The following is a 21,012-nucleotide window of genomic DNA, read 5'->3' on the forward strand; positions in this document are numbered from 1 at the left end:
TCAGCCTTTTTAGGACTGTATACGGGCCATCCCAAGGTGACTGTAATTTCGGACAAAGTCCTTTCCGTCGAGTCGGATTCCACAACCACACCTTGTCTCCTTCGTGGAACTGATGTTCAGTAGCTCTTGTGTCGTAGCGGGTCTTCATCTTCTCCGTCGCCAAGTTGACTCGCTCTCGTGCAAAGTTGTGCATCACTTCAAACCGGGCCTGGAGATCTTGAATATATTCCTCAGACGATGAAGGAGCATCCGGAGGGCGGCCAAACAATAGATCACAAGGCAGACGAAGGTCACGACCGAAGAGCATCTGTGATGGAGAATAGCCGGTAGTCTCGTGGACAGCACTGCGGTAAGCCAGTAAAAAGAGTGGTAATTTCTTGTCCCAGTCCTGTTGGTTTCTGGAAACCACTAATGAGAGGTTATTAAGGATGGTTCGATTGAACCTCTCTACCATGCCGTCCGACTGGGGATGCAATGGCGTCGTTTGAGTTTTGTCAATGCCGAGTAGTTTGCATAGTTCTTTGATTACTGCCGAGGCAAAATTCCTTCCCTGATCGGAATGTAACTGAAGAGGCACTCCGAACCTGGAAATCCAGTGCTGTATCATTACCTCAGTTACTGTGACAGCCTCTTGATCAGGAATAGGATAAGCTTCAGGCCACTTGGTGAAGTAATCAATGACAACGAGTATGTATTTGTTGCCATCAGCAGTTCGTGGCAGAGGTCCCAGGATGTCAAAGGCGATACGTTCAAAAGGCGCCCCTACGTTGTAACGTTGCAGCTTGCCTCGGCTGCGTCTCCTCGGTCCTTTCCGACCTGCACAGGCATCGCAAGATCGGCACCACTTTTGCACGTCATCCTTTGCATTATTCCAGTAAAAACGCTCACGAACTCTCTGCAAGGTCTTCATTATTCCAAAGTGACCTCCAGTAGGGGTGCTATGTAACTCTTTAAGGACATCAGGAATGCGGGATCTTGGAAGTATAAGTTGCCATCGGAACGTCTTCCCATCATCCGATTCGAATTTCCGGTATAAGACGCCGTTTCGAATGTGAAGTGAATCCCAGAGTGCCCAATATTGTTTGGTTGTAGGACTACAGATAGAAATGTCCTGCCAGGTAGGTTTTCTGTTTGATGACTCCATTAAAGCAATTATGGGTTTAATGTCGCGGTCTTCCAGCTGGTCTTTCCTGACTTCATCATCACTCCACGGTTCTCGATCAGCCGATGTTGATGTTGTAATTTGTCTTGCGACCGGAGTCAGCAGCTCGTATTTCACTTCCACCCTGGAACAATATCGGCAGCTTTCTTGGCAAGGTCTTCTAGACAGGGCGTCGGCGTTTCCGTGTGATGATCCCTTACGATGACGGATAGTGATGTCATATTCTTGGAGTCTCTGTATCCACCTGGCTATTTGACCCTCAGGATTCTTGAAATTTAAAAGCCAGGTCAATGATGCATGATCGGTGCGGAGCAGGAATTTTCTGCCGTATAGATAGTGATGGAACTGTTCTACAGCTTTGACTATGGCGAGCAACTCTTTCCTGGTGACACAATAATTCCTCTCCGGTTTAGACAGGCACTTGCTCCAGTATGCCACTACACGTTCTTGGCCGTCTATTTCTTGGGACAAAACAGCACCAACACTTTCATTACTCGCGTCGGTGTCGAGAATAAATGGTCGGTCAAGCTGAGGATACGTCAGGATTGGAGCAGATGTTAAAGCCTCCTTTAAGTTGTTAAATGCATCGTCGCATTCTTTTGTCCACAAGAACTTTTGGTTGCTCTCTGTCAGCTTGTGAAGGGGTCTTGCGATGGAAGAAAAGTCCTTCACGAATCTCCTATAGTAGGTGCAAAGCCCTAGGAAGCTTCTCAGCTGATGGACATTTTCGGGACGTTTCCAGGATTTAACGGCTGATACCTTTTCAGGATCCATGCGCACACCTTCTGCAGAGATGACATGTCCCAGGTAAGTCACTTCCTTTCGGAACAATTTGCATTTAGCGGGACTCAGCTTCAGATTGGCTTCTTTCAGTTTCTGAAGCACCTTCCTAAGATTTTCTAAATGTTCTTCAAAACTCTTTCCGACGATGATGATGTCGTCCAGGTATATGAGGCAGGCTTCGTAGGAAAGGCCTTTCAAAACAGTTTCCATAAGACGTTCGAATGTTGCCGGCGCATTACACAGTCCAAATGGCATCACCTTGAATTGCCAAAGCCCTTGTCCCGTAGTAAATGCCGTCTTTTCTCGGTCTTCAGGCTGTATTTCTACCTGCCAATACCCACTCTTTAAATCAAGTGTTGAGAACCACTTGCTGCCAGAAAGAGTGTCTAGAATGTCGTCAATTCTAGGAAGAGGGTAACTGTCTTTCTTCGTAACCTCATTCAACCGGCGATAGTCGACGCAAAATCTTGTTGAGCCGTCTTTCTTTCTGACTAGGACGATGGGAGATGCCCATGGACTTACTGAAGGCTCAATGGCATCGCTTTCTTTCATATCGTTTAACAGTGTTCGCACCTCTTCCTGTTTAGCAAACGGTAGACGTCTTGGATGTTGCTTGATCGGGGGATGATTGCCGGTATCTATTCTATGTTGTGTCAAACTAGTTCGACCCACGTCAGAAGACGAGCGGGAGAAAACAACTTGAAGATCTTTAATGACGCGATCGGCAGCATTCCTCTCTTTATCGTTTAATTGCGCATTCTGCAATAACTCCGATGTAATTCTCTCTGAGGACACGGATTCTTGGATGTTACTCTTTCTTTCAACGGTGGTTACTGGAGTACATGCTGCAACCACTTCACCTTTCCTAATAATTCTCCCCTTCTCAGTTACATTAGCGACTCTCACCGGGATAACCGTTCTGGATAGGTCGACGAGTGTTGAGGCTACTAGTACTCCTTTTGGGCTATTACAGTTATTGGGATATTCTATGATGCCGTAGCGGAAATTTCTGTTTTCGGCTATGGATCCAGGAAGTAAAATTTCTGTTCTTGCCGGTATTGTGATATTGTCTTGTGCTATGATTTTATGGACAGATTTAACTTCATCATTGACTCCAAATAACGCTATGTCCTCAGATGTAGAATGCAATTCGTTATTTTTAAAGTCCAAGGAAAAATTGTATTTCCTTAGAAAGTCCAATCCGAGTATGCAAGAATCAGTGATCTCTGCTACATATGCCGTGTGATGGTAAGCGGCACTTCCAAACGTGATGTTAGCATTTACTTTTCCATCGATGTTGATCTTCTCACCGGACACAGTCTGTAGGGTAACGCAGGGCGGCGTCCAGATAAGTTTGCTTCCCAGTTGTTGAGCCAAATCTTTTCGGATGATGGTAACGTTGGCTCCTGTATCTATCGTCATATTGCAGGGAACTCCATTAATATGTCCTATTATGAAAAGTCCATTACTGCCGCCTCTCACTGCAGAAATCTGAAGCGCTTTAAACTGGGGCCTTTCATGATCTGGCAACCTCCGCCCCGCGAGATGGCCACTAATTAGTTTCCCTGCTGTTTGTTAGGAGCGGTCTTAGCATCCGTGCCCTGGGGTGTTCTGCAGTTTCGTCGGATGTGTCCTTCAGCACCGCAGTTCCAGCACTTTACGGTCGGTTTCTTGTCACCAATATTCTGTCTCAAGGCGTTCAGTTGTCTAGTTAAATCGTCTAGACGAGCAGTGACTTGATCCCCTGGCTCCTGGACTTGAGCAGCTCTGACTGGATGGCGGTCTCGACGGGTGGCTTGCTGGGCTGCCTCAAATTTCATGGCATACACTAAAGCGCTTTTCAGATCTTTAACATCCGCCATTCGCAGTGCTTTCTGTATTTCAGGGTCCCGGATGCCATCGATGAAATATTGCAGGGACAGGATTTCCCTTGTTTCTGTCGGGCACTCCGAAAAGGCGTGATGTGACAGCCTTTCAACATCCGTGGCGAGCTCCTGAAGCGTTTCGGTGAGCTTCTGTTGACGAGATTTTAATTGGAGCCTGCTGTAGTCTTTTAAACATTTCTCGCCGAAGCGCAGCTCCAAAGCGCCGGATAGAGCTTCGAAATCTAGCCTTTGATTTTCGGGAAGCGTCTGCAGGATATCCGCTGCGGCGAGATGACAGGCCTTAGCTTGGGAATCCCATCCATTCGCATCCGCAACGATAGAAAATTGTGTCCTATACACCTGCCAGGAGGTCTTCCCATCATATGTAGATAGTTTCAGAACGGAACGAGCAGGCATCGATAAAAATTTGAAACCTTCAGAATTGTTTCCTACCGTCGCTATGCACTTCTTTAGGCTGTCAACTTCTTTGGCGACGGCAGCAGAAACCCTATCATCAATTTGTTGTTCGACGGCAGAAACTCTCTCTTCTATATGTTCTTTTACAGAAGAAATTCTTTCTTCTACTTGTTCTTTTACCGAAGAAACTCTTTCTTCTATTTGTCCAACTTTAGTTTCAACCGCGTCTATTCTGCCTTCCATAGCCTCAAATTTATTTTCTATTACGCAGGTAATTTCTCTTTTCATTTCGTTCTGACCTGCTTTCATCTCATTTTTAAGAGATTTCATCTCTTCCTTAACGGATTCCTGGCCCAATTTCATTTCTCCTTTAACGGATTCCTGGCCCAACTTCATTTGTTCCTGTGCCGCTTTCATTTCTTCCTTGAGGGATTCCTGGCCCAATTTCATTTCTTCTTTAAATGAGGCAAAGGCTGATATTAAATGCCTTAATTGCTCTTCCATCGCTCTTGTTATTGGCATTCAAATCCCACTTCTGACACCAAAAATTGTTGTGTGCGTACGGGTTCGTTATGAAATGAATGCACAAGTCCGATGAAAAATGAACAAAAATTTATTATTATCACAACAGAAATGCTTAAATGTTCTCAAATTATCATGCAGTATCACAATATCTCACAGTAGTTATCTTTTAACTACTTAAATGTACAATAGAACGTAATTCAAAACAGCTAAAGAACGCTAATCCGCGAATTCGCTATAATCAACAACGGCAGTTTCCTAAACAACAACAAACTAAGCAACTACTACAAACTGAGATGTTTTCCTCCTTTTATAAGATTTTAAAATCACGCGCTAGAATTTTCCAGTACTTTCTCGAAATCAAAAAGAGATATTTATTTATTTAACGCACGCGCTCTTGTATTTTTAATTTTTCCGGCTTAGCTTTCTTTTAATATTCGTCACGCGCTGCACTGCGCGAGAAATAAAACCATTTAATTTATAATTGAACTAACATTAGCTTTTTTTAAATACCAAATTCGTAACAATATAAATTAAAGAAAAATTCAACAGTTTGGACGTGGACCATGGAACATGAATATTGCACTTCCCTTTCAGTAACAAAATTTACAAAACTGCGTAAATGGTGAATGCTTGGCATCATAATGTAAAGAAAACCAAATTGAACAAAAGCAGAACATATTTCTGTCATATATTTTCATTATTTCCGAGGAGAAAAATAGACATTTACCTCTTCCAACGTTGCACTGGACAAGGAAGAATTTTGAAATCCCCATAAGTGAAGACATTTCTCCAGGTGAGCAAAGAATTCTGACAGAGGTTTCCTATTCAATGGCTCAACAGGAAGGCTTACCACTAGATGGCTCTCGTCATTTTCTAGAAGAGTGGCATCTGGCACATAAGACTGGATAAATTCCATCACACCGTCGCAATCCACTACAGACAAGAAAGTATATGTTGTATTATATGTTACATTTTGCTCTGGTATTTACATTATCCGAAGATGAATGAAAATGCAGTGGAATCTTGATCTACCGTTTTAAAAGTGTAATCGATGAATGCATAAAAACGATTAAAGCGAGGAAATTTTACACAATTTAAAGAAATAGCACTTTCAACTTCAATTTACTGCATTAAAAATACTTTTTTAACAAAAATATTTTATGTTTGGCTTTACTTAATGGTACACTTTGCCTCGTATGAAAATGCGATTTTTCGCGATTTAAACATTTTTAGGTCTTCATCGCTTCTATTTTACTCAGAGAAAAAAGCTTAATAACTACGCTTCTTAAGTTTCGATTAAATGAGACTACTCCTTCTTAATTGTCTTCTTCCTTACTACTTATAATTTAAAATTTTAAGTAATAAACTTATAAGGTATTTCTCCCACCGTCTTAGCGAGCCTTCGTGGTGTAGTGTTCTGCACGCTCAGCGCGTTTGAGAGGTTCGCGGTTTGATTCCCGTCGAAGGCGTTGCATATTTTTCATCTTGCCTGCTTCCAAAAAAATACCTAATGTCTCTACAATGGCGCCCGAACTAAAAGGGCGTTGGATGATGATTCTCCTCATCCAGGATTTGGCGATCGAGACTCCTAAAAGCCCCAATTGCCCTTTAAAAGGCGGAGTATATAAGGTATTTCTCCCGCCTTTTTAGCGAGCTTTCGTGTTGTAGTGGTCTGCACGCTCAGCGCGTTTGAGAGGTCAGCGGTTCGATTCCCGGGGAAGGCATTGCAAATTTTTCCTCTTGCCCGTTTCCAAAAATACCCAATGTGTCTACAAACTTATTGCTGCAAAATAACATGTGAAATGGGGCTAATTCAGTAAACTCTTGTATGACAAGCAACAGTTTTAAAGAACTTCAATTTCATAAACGAGGGATGTCTTTCTGTATAAGTAATACATGTATGCTTTGTCGACTGAATGTCACGAGTAGATTATTGGGAATCGTCTCCCACGCTCGATCTTAATTAACGTGCCTCACTAGTAAATTCAGCATAATACTTTGACCACGTTTTACAAGTAACCCTTTTCCATCTTTCAAATGTTTACAATTGTAGTAATTGTTCTTTAGTAACTATGCGAAAACAATGGTCTCTGGGGGGAGTTGAAAGTGAAAGCGATACGATTACAGTTATCATCGTTTATGGGTAGAACTTCAAATAATTTCCAGAAGTATTGAATATGTACATTTCATAAATGAACGTTTGCTTAATAATTCCAGATAATCAAATATTAATGATATTTTTTTCTAGTTAAAATCTCGTGAAAGTAAATTTCTGTATGTTTATAGTTATAGTAACATTAAATTACTTAAATTCACTTGATATTTTTCTCTTCGCTTAATGTTATCAAAATAGTCATGGCAAACGCGATCACATCAAACGGCACCGAGGCGGCATCAAGGCTACGTCCTTGAATCAACGTCATACAGAAAGATATGAAGCAAGTAAAATAAACTGCTAATACGGTACCGATCAGCAATAGCCTTACCATTAATAGGTTCCTCAAATTCAGTGATGGAAGAAGCGCGTCCAGAGTCTCTGTCTTCTCTTTCGGTTTTCTCGGCACCTACCAACAGGCTGAGACGATAACCGCTGCCAAAACGACTTTTCAGCTGTAGAGGGGATCCGTAGCATAACACACGACCCTGGATAAAAGATAAAATTTTCCTTGACTATATCAGAGACATTTCATTATAACACATAATTAACAGAAAAGAAAATTTCGTAAGATAAATTTTCTTTTCAGTCGCAGTGTTGGGTTAAAAAATAGTTTCTTGCAAAATTTTTGGACTGTTTAGCTACCGTGAATTAATAGTTTATATTAATTAATACGTGACTTAGCAAGTATCGCCACTCTATATACGAATAAAATATCGAATTTATCTTTCAAATCTAAACGATCTGTAATTATTTAATAAAGAAAGCAGTTTAAAATCTTAAACTTCTTAATAATTTAAGTCTTCATTTATTTACCTAAGAATGTATCTAATTAATGTAATTTAAAATGTATTTAATTTGCATTACAACCAATTACTCCTGCATTTATGTTTTAAAATAGTAACTGCTTATTATATATCTCTATTAACTGCGTCATTTTAAAATTAATCCATATGATAAGATTCTTGTACAGCACTAACGACGCAGATACTTACAGAACGCTTCAGTTAATAACGATTTAAAATTGGGGACCGAAACTTAATATTAAGCAATATGGATAAATCTAATCTGCCTAAATCATTCTGATCTAAACTTTCGTTTTAGACATGCAGCATTCTTTCTCTATAGCTTTACTATCGCCAGTATACTAACTCTTGCTACTGCTCCTGCCTTCGGATATATTTCAAAAATCTAAAATGTGAAAACGTAGTTTTTAAAGAATAGGCGCGCCTTTTGTGCTACGTTATTTGTGTTTGCGTATGTCAACAGTAAAATAAATGTTCAACTAATCATAATTACAGGTATGTCAGTCTTTTCTTCTAAATTATTGTGTGTATATGTATGTTACACCAATGAATATAGTATAAGCCATTAGGAAAATATTTTATTAATTAGAATAATGCTGCATGTGATCTAAGAATTGTCAGTTAAACGTATTATAAATTAAGTGTATTTAAAATTACGCCATTTAGACAAATGATTGAATTAAAATTAAAGCCAGCTGCCCAATCAATTCATTGGTCATATGCAATCTACGAGTTGGCACCCATCGGTGGTCGTAAATGGGCAATGCAATAATCTGTGCACTCATCAAGATGCGTGAATAATAAATACGTGGTATGGTGATGTAATATAACCTAACGTAACGTAAATTGTTTTTCAAAAATGCTCTCGAAGGATGTTTTTAATATCAGAAGCAAAACACAACTCAATACAAACAACTAACATTCAATGTTTAAGTAAAATTATAATAACATGAAAGCAGTTGCTCACTTTGTGTAATATTGCTACTCGATCACTCAGGATATCTGCTTCATCCAGATGGTGCGTCGTCAACAGGATAGTTCGGCCTATAAGAAAAAGCTAACGACAATATAAAATTACTAAAACGTATTGAAAAGAAACAGAGCCTCTTGTACTCAATAAAGCCTAATAAGGTCTGATTACTGCCTAAGCCACAACCTCCAAATCTCGGAATCATCCTATAACATGTAGTAACCCAGATTGCCCCTCACGAAAACAAGGAAAATGACCCGTAGAAGCTCATGGAAGATCTCTATGCCTAGGACCCCAAACTGTGTCAGTCGAAACCTTGAGTCCAACATTTTTTAAATTCATGAAAGCCCACGAGAATGTGGTGACATGGTAAAAATTCATGTGAGTTAAATTTCAAGCCAACACCATGAAATATAACTCACATACATTTTTATTTAAAAAAAGAGTAGAATGTTGCAGTGCCATATGTTTCATTAGTACATTCCTCACTTGAACCTCTTAGTTTTTTAAACAGAAGCTGACAAATTCCTTCAGAGCCTCAAACAAACTCCTTTCTCCTCAGAAACTTACAAACTGCTTCATATGCTTCATTGAGTCTACATAATTCGAAAAGTAATAAAAGAATTCATTACCTATGAATGTTGGAAAATTGTACCTAGATATCAACGTAGAAACAAAGTAGGCGGGATTTTATAACTTTTTTCCAAGATTTTCAGATATTTCCAATAGCATGAATTTAAATTCAATTTATTTAATTAGATTGATTTAAAAATCCAATATCAACGTGATTTAAAAGTTTTGGTGTACTGAATGAAAAATATTAAAACTTCTGTTTTAAAAAATTGACCACTGTCTGTAGTTGCACTAGCCTCTACTTCTCATCTATGCGATGGTGCAAAAAACTGAAATTCTGATTATTTGGTCAAGGCTGATATTGATCGTTAAAGAAGGATCGATGAGAAAATTTCAATACTAAGTTAAAATTCCCTACGTCAAAATTTTGAAGCAATACTATGGAACATTGTATCTAAAGCAAACATAAGTTAAAATTTCAAACGTAGAGTCGAAGATTAATTGCAAATTTTAGTTCAAAGAAACAAAGAGGGAAATTAAGCTAAATAAAGCTGTGTAAAAGTACCTTTCTTATATTTGAGAATCAGGTCCCATATGCTGCGGCGAGCAACGGGATCCACACTGCTGGTTGGCTCGTCAAGAATAATCACTTTGGAATCGCCGATGAAAGCGATGCCCACGCACAGTCGTCTTCGCTGGCCACCGGATAGGACTTCTGCTGGTTGATGCTGCTTTTCCTCTAAATTCAGACTTTGCAGCATTCTAAGGAAAAAACGAAAGAATTTAAGCCAGCGATATTTCTACAATATTTTACCAAAATTAAATTATATTGGGAAAATCTAAATTATTGTTTTCCTAAACTAAGCATGTCCTACCCTCAGTACTTATTGATGCAGTTCGTGTCACAGAACCGAACACAGAAGGAAGGAATTTGGAAAGGAGAGTTGCTTAAAGTGGTTTTTGCTGGATATAAATGGTTACTTCATTAAACCTGACACGCTCTTTTTCCAATCCAAGACAAAAACTAACTAATAAATGACGTTTGAAAAATTATGTTGTAGGAATTTATATTTAATTTTAATAACCAGTTAAATTTAAGTTTACTTTCATTCCTATAAGCCTTCATTGTCAATGCCAGAATATTTAAATTTGGTAGCGCGTGTGAAGTAATGCAAATTCTACTTTGAGGAGAAAAGTTTCAATACCGAGTTCTAGAAGGGAAAGTTAGAGAGTTTGGGCAAGCGCCTGTAGCTGTGTAGCGTGAGCTTCTTTTCTGCAGTTATTGCTGGTAAACGTGGAGTAATAGCTATTACTTTGCTGCCATTAGATTTTCGACGCGGTTTTAGATAACAGGATTATCTGAGCCCTGTAATTCTACTACTTGTTAAAATCTTCAAATTCTTAGTTTAGTTCTTGTTATTTGAGTTAGCTCCCGAGTCAGGCGTAGTGTATTAGCGTCAAATCGACGCATTGTGAATTTTAAAGAGTTAATAAAGGGATATTTTTACCCTTCTCCTGTGTGGTTTCTACACATACTGCAGCTATCACATCAGAAGATAAACGAGTAGATCTTACAATGTATTTGAAATTAATTTGATAGTGAAGAATTCTTGTATTAAATGCAACAACTTAACCCTTTGCACTCGAGAGTTGACTCTCAGTTACCACTTAATTTGATGCGGTAACTCGAGAGGTGACTCTCGACCACCCCTCGGTTTGATGCAATAATTCAAGTAGTACCGATGTTTGCTTGGGTTTTGTCGGGCAGTATAGCTTCATTGGGTATTCAACAATATGTGCGTATAAAGCAACGGCCAATATTTAATCGTAAATACGTTTTCACTTCTTTGTATGAAGTAAAAAGGAAGTATTGTAATCGCGAAAAGTTTCAGGCAGCATATTTGAACGAAAACATAAATTTTGACGGCTATCGAATGCAATTTAACGATGATTTTGCGTGGCATCTGTACGTAAGGACAGAATAAGACTCTTTTCCTTCAAAAAAATTATAAAACTGCTTTAAAATAAATTCTGAAGAGAAATATTCGTGACGTCTGTGCGTACGTACGTATCTCGCATAACTCAAAAAAGACTAGCTTCAGAACGTTGAAATTTTGTATATAGGACTGTTATAACATGTAGATGTGCACCTCGTATTTTGGTTGCAGTCGGCACCTCGAAACGTATATATATATATATATATCCACTCTGTTACCCGGCTTAGTGATCTCAGTTTCTTTCTCTTATATCTTTGTAAATTGTGCATTTTTTGCTTTAAAAATGATAGAATTATCTTGTTCTTATCTTCCGGTTAAGGGTTTTATGTCTTTAGGAAATCTGCAAGCAATATTTGTAGAATTATCAACAATTTAAAAGCTGTTTAAGTGCGGTTAAGCATAATTTTTAAATAACATGGCGGATATGTTTGTTTGCATTTGAAACAGCCGAATAATAGATTTGTAGCCAATCTAGAGAGACTAAGCTTTGCAACAACAAAGATAACGCCTTCATTTATTATTGCGGATTAAATCGTGTTTAATCCTTTTTGGAATTTCGTCGAGGAAATAAGTGTTTAAGATTTACTTCGTAATTTTTAATATAGATATTTTGAGTTTTTATATATTTTTGCCTTGTTGCGAAGGGAGAACTGAATTAATTGAATGAGAAATATTGAATCGTATGTGAAAAACTGTTTCTTTTTTGTTTTGTTTGCTTAATTTCTTTTAAACATCGTTCTGGATTTATTATAGTATTTGAATAGAACATGTGGCAACGATTAGATAATTCTTCAAATGATATAAATTTTGTGCATTCTGAGTTATAATGTGAATGAAATATAACGTTGTTAAGTGAACCTAGCGCCAGAGTGTCGCTATGGTAAAAATATATAGTGAATTTTAAAGAGTGCATTTATTCTATTGTGGTTTATGCACTATCGACGAAGTATATTTAATTCAATGCAATAAGTTTAAATGATTTGCACGAAACAATGCGTACAATTTAATATTCCGTACAAGGAAGTCGTATGGCGTACACATAAGATTTTTTAGTTTTATTGTCATATATGTGTCCTCCACGTTAATTCGAACTCGATAATTGTGGCACTAAGAATATCACTTTCCAAGTTACGTAGCGCAATAAGCAAAAATACGCTCAAGGAATCAGTTCAAGTAAATGTGAATTCCAGTTTTTGTTGATGAAGAACGAAATTACGTCTATTCCTAGACTGCTTGAAGATAGTCAGGAGGAAAGCAATGATGAAGACTGTGATGAGAAGCATTAGATTTCTTTAAATTTTGTGTGAAATCATTTTAAGTCAGTTGTAAGAAATTTACCAAATATGCGAAGAATCATTTCCATTTGATAGTTCGCCGGAACGAAAAAGGCTGCGAATGCAGAGGGTTAATATACTGAAATTATCTAAAAACGTTATGTAAACAGCGAATCATATATAGCACTGACTACCATTTTAGAGCAGTTAGAATAGATTTCGAGTTTTGAAATTTCAGAAAACACTAGTTGTATACCAGTAGATTTGCTATTTATTTCTCTATTGACATCAAACTTATCTGCGAACTTGAAATAGCATGCATAGAATTGCAGTGGAATATATAAAAGTTGTTTAAGCGGACTGTCTACCTAAAGAAACAGTCTACCTAAAGAAAAGGTTTCGCCAACATTTCCAATTCAGGATGCCTCTTTTAGAAAAGATGAATACACTGACTACCAATAAGTATTTGGACACCTGTGATAGAAAAGAAAAACTAACTTTATTCAAAATCAATAGTTGGTAGAGCCTCCACGAGAGGTAATTACAGCGTGGACCCTCCGGGGCATACTTTCCACAAGTCTTTGTATGACAGCTAGTGGTATTTTCTTCCACTCGGCTTGGAGAAGACATAGAAGTTCCTTCACCGATTTTGTACAGATAGTGCACCCCTGAATTCGGCGATGCAACTCGTCCCAGAGGTTCTCGATAGGGTTCAGGTCTGGTCTCTGGGCAGGCCAGTCAATTCGATGAACTCCATTGGCACCATACCAAGCCTTGGTTAACGTCGAAACATGACAACTGGCATTGTCGTCCTGAAAGTAACAGGGGTCCAACCCGTAAAACTGCCACAACGTAGGAAGCACATTGTCATCCAAAATAGTGCAGTAGGCATCGGAGTTGAGCTTACCATGAATGGGGACCAAGGGTCCCAGCCCATACCAGGAGAAACACCCCCAGATCATAATTCCATCTCCGCCAAACTTGAGTGTTGGCACAATGCATTCTAGCAGGAGACGTTCTCCAGGTAGATGCCAGACCCAGACCCTGCCATCCGAACGGTAAAGGGTGAACCTTGATTCGTCACTCCAAAGAACCCGTTTCCAATGATCTACGGTCCAATTTCGATATTCTTTGCACCACATTAACCGAGCAGCGCGGTTGAACTTTATGATCAAAAGCTTATGGGCAGCAGCACGACCATGAAAACCAAGCAGATGTGCTTTCTTACGAATGGTATTCAGTGAAACAATACTCCCGGATGCCTGTTTAAACTCCTCGCGGATGAGGGCCATCGGTTGGGTGCGGTTCTTCCGAATTTCTCTGGACAGCACTCGTCGGTCTCTATCTCCCAGTTTCGTTGGTCTGCCGACTCGGGGCACATTCCGACAATCACCGCTCACCTTCCACTTCTTAATCACATAGGCCACTGTCGAGTGTGTCACTGTTTGGGTACTTCAGATCGCTAGATATGTCCCTTAAGAATCGGCCACATTTGTGATACCCGATAATTATACCTTTCTCGAAATCAGAGAGCTCCGAACTGCGAGGCATCTTGCATGCGACTAAAGCCGATGCTGTTTCCTACACGATATATACCGGCGGAGTCCGTGGCGTACCTTGGGACCGCAGATATCGTCATTTGCATAGGTGTCCAAATACTTATTGGTAGTCAGTGTAGAAGCGAGCACATTTTTTCACCAAAAACGAAAAGAGCAACAATAATTTCATATGAACATACTGTTTTCTTAGTAATAGCAACTAGTTTTTCAAACTAGATATATAGTGCTTGAAGAAAATATGCATTTCAACAATAAACAAACCAAGAGGTTCACCTATAAAATTAACATGCATAAACGAGAAACAGCCTCTGATTGAAATTTTGTTGAAACTCAGTCCAATTTTGTGACAGCTTCACTGTTACCTGAACGCAGCGGAAGTTGTAGTACTTCATATGGAAATCAGAGGACGTGGGGTTTGGGTTTTCCAACAACTACTCAATTTTTCTCGTTAATTAACACATTCATTCCAATAACCGACAGGAATGGAATAAATGTGTTATTAAAAAGATTGCTATAAAGGAGAATTTCGGAAACTTTAAAACAGCCAGTTTCTTAAGCATCTTAATAAACATCTAAATTATCATTACGGTCGACTGTGGTGTTACTTCGCCAGTAAAACATAATGGTTGAAAGCATTATTTGCAGAACCGCGGTCTCTCAATGCGCTGTACGTTTTTCAAGAAATAGAAACGGAAATACGATTTGCAAACAGTCTTTGGGAAAAAACCTTGGTCGGTTCAACCCATGCAGGTAAGGGACTATGAGTAATCCTTTGCTGTACGATTAGTTAAAGTCTCCCTACAGGTAAGTTCTGCCTCACTTGTTTTTATCGCCCAGTCATATACACTCGTGTGCAAAAGTAAGAGAATTTACACATTATGTCGAATATTTGAAAAACTAATGGACGGACCTTTTATGAAATTTGATATGAATGTGCATTTATAACAGACAACGAAATGTGCCATTCGGAAGTCATTTTTGTGCGCATGATTATCAGAAAAGCTTTAAAATACAAGCTATGATATCAAACTGAAAATGAGTTTAATATGGGGTATGGTCCCTTCTCACAGCCAGACAGGTCACGTTGTCTGGCGGCATAGTGGACTGGAAGAAGTGGAGGAGTCCTTGGGGCGTCGATTCCTTTCCTGCAACAAGGGAATTTTCAACTCCGGAATGGTTCTCGAAGGGGGATGTCGAGATCAAATTGCCTTCCAAAACCGTCCCAGACATGCTGTACAAGGTCAAGGTCAGGAGATCATTCATATGCGGCTGATATCTTGTTTCACTTTCCAGGTAATCGTCGACTAGCTGAGCTCTATGTGGACGAGCGTTGTCGTTCATTAACAAGAACCCAGGACCAACTGCGCCCCTGAAAAATCGCACATAGGGTTCTAAGATCTCCTCTCTGTATCTCATAGCAGTCCGGGAACCTTTGTCAAATACGTTCAAGGGTGTGCGACTGTCCAACATAATGCCTGACCAAACCATTACACCTCCACCACTGTAATGACCCTTTTCCCTGATAAGAGGAGAGGTATCGTGTTCGAGGCTCTCTCCAGCTACAGGTATGCCAAGGATCAGTGTCGAAGATGAATCTCGACTCATCTGTAAAAAAAGGCACGGTGCTTCACGGAAGTCTGGTACAATATGCATGTTTTCTACACCATGATAAATGTGCTGGCTTTTGTGCTTCAGTAAGCTGGACACAAACAACGGGTCTTCTGGCATACATCCCTATCTCTTGAAGCCTTTCGGCAACTGTAGACCGTGAAACTCGAATTCCAGTGGCAGCACTGTATTAGTCCTGTGTCGCCGCCCTGAAAGTGCCAAATAACAATCTCATTCGTCGTTGTGGATCTTGTTGACCTTGTCCAGATCTTCTCTATAATGGATCCAGTGTCTTGAAACAGTTTTCATAAACTGCAGACGACACTAGGCGTTACATTAAGCTCTATAGCCACCTGCGCTTATAACTGGCTTGCCTGCAATCTACCGACAATTCTTCATCTCATTCTGTGATCCATATGCTCGTTGTTACTCATTTTACCTAATACTTTATAAAATTAACTCAACAGATACGACGAATGTCGTGAGGGAGTACAAGCCGGAAAATCATTCATGCGCTTATATCCTGCCCAAAATCAAAGCTCCGCAGACACACACATGTAGGCTTACGTATTCGGCTGTGTATAACTGAATAACTTTATCAAGAAAAAATAATTGAAGAAAATAGTAGATTGATTTCTGAGAATAAAATTTTTAAAATTATATTCTGCATTTAATGAAAAATACATAATAAATTACTTAACGACATATGATGAACAGAACTGATTTATAACTGAATTATAATAAAGAACATTAAGCAAAAAGGGCAAACAGATTTTTATATCAATAAGTCGAATTTTCTGCATGTAAAATACTTACTTTTCAACATCTTCATCGATGCTAGCGCTATCCAGAAGTCCTTTCAACTGAGCAAAGAGGTATAAATGTTCTCGAACAGTCAGCCTAAGAACATAGAAGTATATATAAAAAAATCGAATATACCGAAGAAAATGCTTTTAGCCAAATTCAAGCAAATACACTCTGTTAAAAATGTAATATTGTTCTATCTATGTAGGCACAGACAGGTATCCCGATAGATTTTAATACTTGGTGAAAATCTCAAAATTTCGTCCTCTAAATATCTTTATTTTTTTCTTACTTGTACTGTGAACCCACTTAGTCTTTTCACAGTTCCTCATATCAATGTTCAGTTTCCTTAACAAGCTGTCTTGACAAAACTTTTTTATCTTTTTATTAATATTTTGTGTATTTACTTTATTAAATATTATGTTCTTGGTGCTTACGCTACATAAAATTTGATTCAACAGCAAAATTTCAAAATATTTAAAAACTCCATATCTTTAGAAATTCCGATAGACAGCTCGCGCGCTGGTTATAAAAATGTTTTTTATTTTATTTATTTATTTTTCGTGTTGCCATTGCAGTCATTGAAATCTTTGAGTTTCTTAATCAAAAATTCCTTAAAGTTTTACAAAATATGAAATAAATAACAAAACACGTACGAAATTTGAAATTTCAGGCTTTCAGGTACCTATGTTCGGGTGAAAGACTACGTTATTCAGAATTTGATGGCTCTTTTTACCTTTGGGTTTTCACAATAAGGGAAACAAGCATGAATTCATGCATATTCTTCATCATTTAATTTCTTTAAATATATTTATATATATTTGAAGGCATTTGCTAATATTTGGAGGCAACAACACGGAAAGTGATACGCCGTTTATACTGATTCAACGTAAAATGCCGTCTTGAGACTAATATCCCATTCGGCTAAAAACAGAAAAACGTATGCCAACACTAAACGCTGCATCGGGTATTCTGAACGTATGTTGCTTTTGAAAATTTTATATTATTGATGTTAAATTGTGTACTGCATAAGTGGGAAGAAACTTACGCTTGATAATACAGTTAAAAGAGGAAAAGAAAAGGTAGGAGTGTGTGTCAGTAGACTGGTAAACTGTGAGCTAAGCGAGAGCGTGAAAAAAACTTAACAAACCCTTTTGGGCAACCGTTAAAAATGAAACCTTTCAGACGTTATGGTTGATTTTCTTCTGTTTACTTTGTCTTGTTTTCTTCTCGCTTACGCCCCATTGTTCAGCAAAAAATCAAAAAATTTTTTATAGTATTTTAGCTGCATATTAGCATATAGTTAGAATTTCCGATGCGGTGTTAAATGTTGGCATACATTTTTATATTTTTCAGGGATTTCACAGTTCATCGAATCAATATTCAGTTTTTTTAGTAAGGTTGGCTAACAAAATATTTTTTTTTAACAAAATATTTTTATGATTAAGTTTTGATGCGTTAACTTTATTTATTATATATCACGTTCTTCGCATTTACGTTACTTAAAACTCAATTCAACAGGGAAATCATAAAATATTTTAAAGTAGCGTAACTTTAGAATTCCCGATAGAGTGTTCGAGGTTGCTATGCATATTTTCATATTCAGTATATTATTTCTTTAAAAACTAGCCTCTAAAATAGATATTTAAAAAAAGAAAAAGTATATAATGATTTTAATTAGTCGGTATCGCAGCTAGCGGTCGCAGCAGTTCGGACCTTTGGAGAGGTTTAATCCTGGAGCCCTGTTTTAAATCATATTTTCTTCTCAGTGCTGGACACGAGAACAACAACAACGAATAAAGCTAGTGTAATTTCATAAAAATATTAAATATTTTTATTTGTATATCTAATGATTTTACTACATGTTTATTCAAACCTTAAAAAGTAGAAGAAAAATATTCTTAGGAACTTTGTTTATTGCTTTTACATCGCTTAGTTTATTACTCAGTATTCTTCCAGATTAAATATGAAACTATCTTAGGCTTTACTGAATGGCAACACACCGGCTCGTGGTAGATAAAATTATTCTGTTTCTGGCAGCGGCAAAACATTGCTTTCATCAAGCCAAGTTTGTCAATTAAATTCTTTGTAAATTAAAGATAAATTTCTTATATTTTCCCAAATGGGAAAGGTCTCGTGCGCTGGAGATAAAAATGTTTTATTCCGAATAGCGTTGCCACTACTCTTTTACAAATCGTTGAGTTTGTTAATCAAAAATTCATTAAAATTTTACAAATATGAAATAAATAATAAACAAATACGCAATTCAAAATTCAGGCTTCCATGTGCACATTTTCGGGTGCAGGACTATGTTATTCAAAATTTGGTGGTACAGTCGAATGTTCACAGTGCGAAGAGCATACAAACATTCAACAATTTGAAGAACGATACGCCGCTCATAGTGAATTAACGAAAATCCCATTTCGAGACTCAATACAATAGCTCCTTTGGGGCTTAAAAAAGTAAAAAAATCAAATTAGATTGTGTGACTGAATTTATATTATTGAATTTATATATTGTGTGACTGAATTATATATATATAAAACCCTGCAACTGTTCTTGTCCCAAAGGAAATGGTTCATTTGAGAACTTACTTGGCATACAGAGTATTGTTCTGTGGGCAGAATCCTATGAGCTTTCTCGCTTCCGCAATTTTCTCAGGGATAGGCAATCCATATACCGTCACGGATCCAGCTGTTGGGCTCATTCGACCAGTTAAAATCTTTCTGAAAAAGTAAAAAGATTTTAGTAAGAGACATAAAATTAGAAAGGTTATTTAAATACCTTTGACGAGCTTTCTTCTTTAAACTTTAGTTTTTACCTTTTATAGTAAACATTCGCTTGCTAAATGCGAAATATTGTATTGGTGGCAACAACTATATAACCATGGGCAGTCCATATTGTATAAACATATACTATTTATGGATGGCCCATAGGACGGGGTCCATCTGCAGTGTGAATAAAATAGTTTTACTAATCCATGTTAGCCGCTGATACGTAAACTTCTGTAAGACAATATGATGCTTAGAAGAAATGATTAGTTAATCAATACAAATCTCTGGTCTGAGTTACATTAGTGGGCTGTATAGTATGGTGAAAACATCTATGTTGATCCATGGTATTAAGACATGGTTTAAATATGAGCATTTATGGTTTATGCTATAGAGAAAGGACCCAGTTTTGTTGATTCAAGCTACCCGTCGACTAAGACATCAATACTTTTAAGAAAGTATGATAGTTGTTGTTCAAATGGTTAGACACTTGCAACTTAATGCATTCATCGAAAATAGCTGATACCCATCGGTGATTTTAGATTCACCGATAACATTGCTCAAGGTGCAACACAAAGTGCGGTCGATATTACACCCGGAGGGAGAAGGTCACACCTGTCTCAGTTTTAATGGAGTGCATAGCCCAGGAACAGATTCGGTGGTCACTCATCCGAGGGAACTTTTGATTCTCCAGTATTTTGACACACAGTCATTGTACATTTAACAAACATTCAAACCTTCCCCAGGATACGAGCCATGGAAAAAGCTAAAGAAGCAACAGTCAGCAGCGCTAACCACTAAACCGATTCAGAGCGGCAAAGTTATTATAATTAAGCCCCCAAAATGCTTAATACAATGCTGTAAAATAACTAACATTCTGCATAGCATTTATTTTGTTATGAAACTAGCATTTTATTGATGGAGAAGTTTATATGTGCTGTGAGGTTTATCAAAACATTTCTGATATGCAAATATTTGAAACAAATAAGAAAGAGCCTACAATGTATTTTTCTTAGGGATTTTTAAAGAAAACCAAAATTATTGTACTTTTTTGACATTACTTTTAACTCATGTAAAAGGAAGCAGATTTTTAATTGACATTTATTTTTTCAATTGTAATTTTAAAACATTAGATGATTTTATATTTACATTTTCGAGCATTTTAGTTATTACTAAGCAAAGCTTTTGTAAGTTGATTTTAGAACGTGTTCTGCCTACTTGATGTTATGTTGTTAATTTGACTTAATTTCAGTTTCATTCTGCAGCGTTGAGTGCTTTTAGCCGGCTTTTCTACAAACCAGAGCCTTTCCTGCGCGTTATTCTATCCTGTGAGCCTTTAGGCTAATCTAACTAAAATCAAAATGTAGTAAGCATTTTGATTTAAGCACAACATTACGTATTTAAGTTAAGCCAGAAGTGGTGGCTTGTGTAATCCCAAGTTAGGTCATTCTTACTTCTTCGTGTTCAAATAAAAGGGTCTCATATACTCTTCTTATTTTGTTTTCTTGTAATCACAAGATAATTCTTCTACAGTCTTTTAAAGTCGGTAGTTTATGCTTCCTAAGACTACCAGACTTTATAGTTGATTTAGTTATATATTTGTTTATTGTATTCTTGTTACGCACTGTGAAATCTCTTCATTTTCTTCTTTGGCTATATTAGAGTAATATCGGTAGTCGGGAAAATTTTCGAGTAAACAGCAATGTGTGGTATTTTAACGATATTTCACCTTTTATCCTGCGA

General features: G+C 37.8%; 1 protein-coding gene across 1 annotated transcript in view; it reads right to left on the reverse strand.

Annotated features, from left to right (window-relative positions):
• LOC118197423 (uncharacterized) overlaps positions 1 to 21,012 on the reverse strand; it is a 235,726-nt gene that overhangs the window by 53,042 nt on the left and 161,672 nt on the right. The window contains exons 54-59 of the mRNA XM_085820180.1: positions 19,093 to 19,224; positions 16,511 to 16,594; positions 9,822 to 10,018; positions 8,681 to 8,757; positions 7,239 to 7,395; positions 5,480 to 5,685 (exon numbers count right to left, since the gene is read on the reverse strand). Coding sequence (XP_085676306.1) covers positions 5,480 to 5,685; positions 7,239 to 7,395; positions 8,681 to 8,757; positions 9,822 to 10,018; positions 16,511 to 16,594; positions 19,093 to 19,224 — 853 coding nt within the window. The remainder of the gene's footprint in view (positions 1 to 5,479; positions 5,686 to 7,238; positions 7,396 to 8,680; positions 8,758 to 9,821; positions 10,019 to 16,510; positions 16,595 to 19,092; positions 19,225 to 21,012) is intronic.

This window comes from Stegodyphus dumicola, chromosome 7 (assembly GCF_044657685.1).
Source record: "Stegodyphus dumicola isolate Sdum_Otavi_A_Nest chromosome 7, ASM4465768v1".
Lineage (NCBI taxonomy): Eukaryota > Metazoa > Arthropoda > Arachnida > Araneae > Eresidae > Stegodyphus > Stegodyphus dumicola.